This window comes from Cyprinodon variegatus, unplaced genomic scaffold (genome assembly GCF_000732505.1).
Source record: "Cyprinodon variegatus isolate N-32 unplaced genomic scaffold, C_variegatus-1.0 Scaffold740, whole genome shotgun sequence".
NCBI classification, from domain to species: Eukaryota; Metazoa; Chordata; class Actinopteri; order Cyprinodontiformes; family Cyprinodontidae; genus Cyprinodon; species Cyprinodon variegatus.
This window is the reverse complement of record NW_015151193.1, coordinates 98,591-100,171: the sequence shown is the minus strand read 5'-3', so window position 1 is coordinate 100,171 and position 1,581 is coordinate 98,591. Positions and strand designations below refer to the sequence as shown.

The 1,581-nt window shown below is 38.0% G+C and overlaps 1 protein-coding gene across 1 annotated transcript in view; it reads left to right on the top strand.

Annotated features, from left to right (window-relative positions):
• LOC107097998 (dynein heavy chain 12, axonemal-like) overlaps positions 1–1,581 on the top strand; it is a 20,974-nt gene that overhangs the window by 8,966 nt on the left and 10,427 nt on the right. Inside the window, exon 5 of the mRNA XM_015395418.1 lies at positions 592–750. Within this exon, the coding sequence (XP_015250904.1) occupies positions 592–750 (159 nt within the window). The remainder of the gene's footprint in view (positions 1–591; positions 751–1,581) is intronic.

Genomic DNA, 1,581 nt, shown 5'->3' with positions numbered 1-1,581 from the left:
AACCCTTCGATTTCAGGGCAAACTCCTACATCCAACGCCACTGTCGCAACAGTGTGCAAGCATTGTGCAACACGTTTTGTTTATGCTAACAGCAACACGACCAACATGTCAGGCTAACAATCACCATATATCGAACCGAAAACCGTGACCACGAAACCGTGAACCGAACCGAACTGTGGATTTTGTGAACCGTTCCACCCCTAGAACCTGCTAGCACTAAGTTGCTAACTGGTTGGCAAGATGCTTCTGACAAACCAGCCACAACCAAACATGCTTGCGAACCTTCCTCCACAACAATGCTGCCCCCTTGATAAATGACCAATCACATTCACTTTATTCGCTCGTGTAGAGTCGGGCACCAATCGGGAGAATTCAGAAATGCAACCTTTGGAAAAGCCGCTTCCCTATGACTTTAATAGTTGTTAAAAACTTAACATTGAAAGTTATTATGAAAAACCTTTTAGATAGAACTGTTTTTATGTGACTGATGCAATCATTCTGCTGCTATAAAAGATGAATTTATTTCAAAGGTATTTTACCAGTAATAGGAAGAAGTGAGGAGTTGATTGAAAGGGTTCACCTGTTCTCCAGCTGCAGGTCCAAACTCTCTGGATTGTCGGACTCTTCGGGGCCAGACGCCCCTCTACCTGGCAGTAGAACAGGGTCTGATTGAAAACGCCTCATTCCTCATGGAACACGGAGCGCAGCCGGACTGCCAGGACCAAGACAAGGACGCCCCGCTGTTTGTAGGTGGGCTGGTCTACATGTCATCAAGCAGCATTTCTGTTTGCTAAGATCACAAACAAAGAAAATATTAAATATATTTTATAATTGGATATATATTTATATAAGATATATATAAAAAATACAATTGGTAATACAATTGGTGTTTCTAGCTTGACAGGCTTACATCTATTAAGTTATTGACTTAATTGAAAGATCCTAAACTTTACCTTTGTTGGGTTGAAGTATTTTCAGCTGCAGGATAGTCTTCATAATGGTGTCTTGGCAGTGATCTATGATGGTGAATTAGGGCCATTTAAAGACGGGGGAAAAAAATGGAATTTACATTTTTGAGTTGATATTGGCATATTTAATAAACATGAGTAAAAACACACAAATGTATGAAATTAAAACAAACATACATGCATAAGAGAGAAAGTAGCAAATTAGCAACATTTAAATGTGTAAATTTGGGCAACAATGAAAGATTATAATTCACATTCAAATATGTTACATGAAGCACATGCAAATGCATCATTAATTGGGGGCTTTACCAATGGAATGAAACCGTACAATGGCCTCCTCGTTAGTTTTTTTAAGTAAAAATTAACGATGCAATAAATTTTCATCATTGCATTATAATCTTGTAAATTTGTTTTTCTTTTACACGTAAATTTTCTTGTTTATTCTAAATAAATAAGCCACTTTAAAGTAAAAAAAATAAAAAACGCTGTCATGGTTATCAATGTGCACCGAGTGGTAGTCACCAGAACCTGTTCATGAAGATAGGCTATTGCTGACTGTCAACACCCGATCCGTGCAAGCAGAAATTCATCCAGGTCTCCATAAATAATGTAA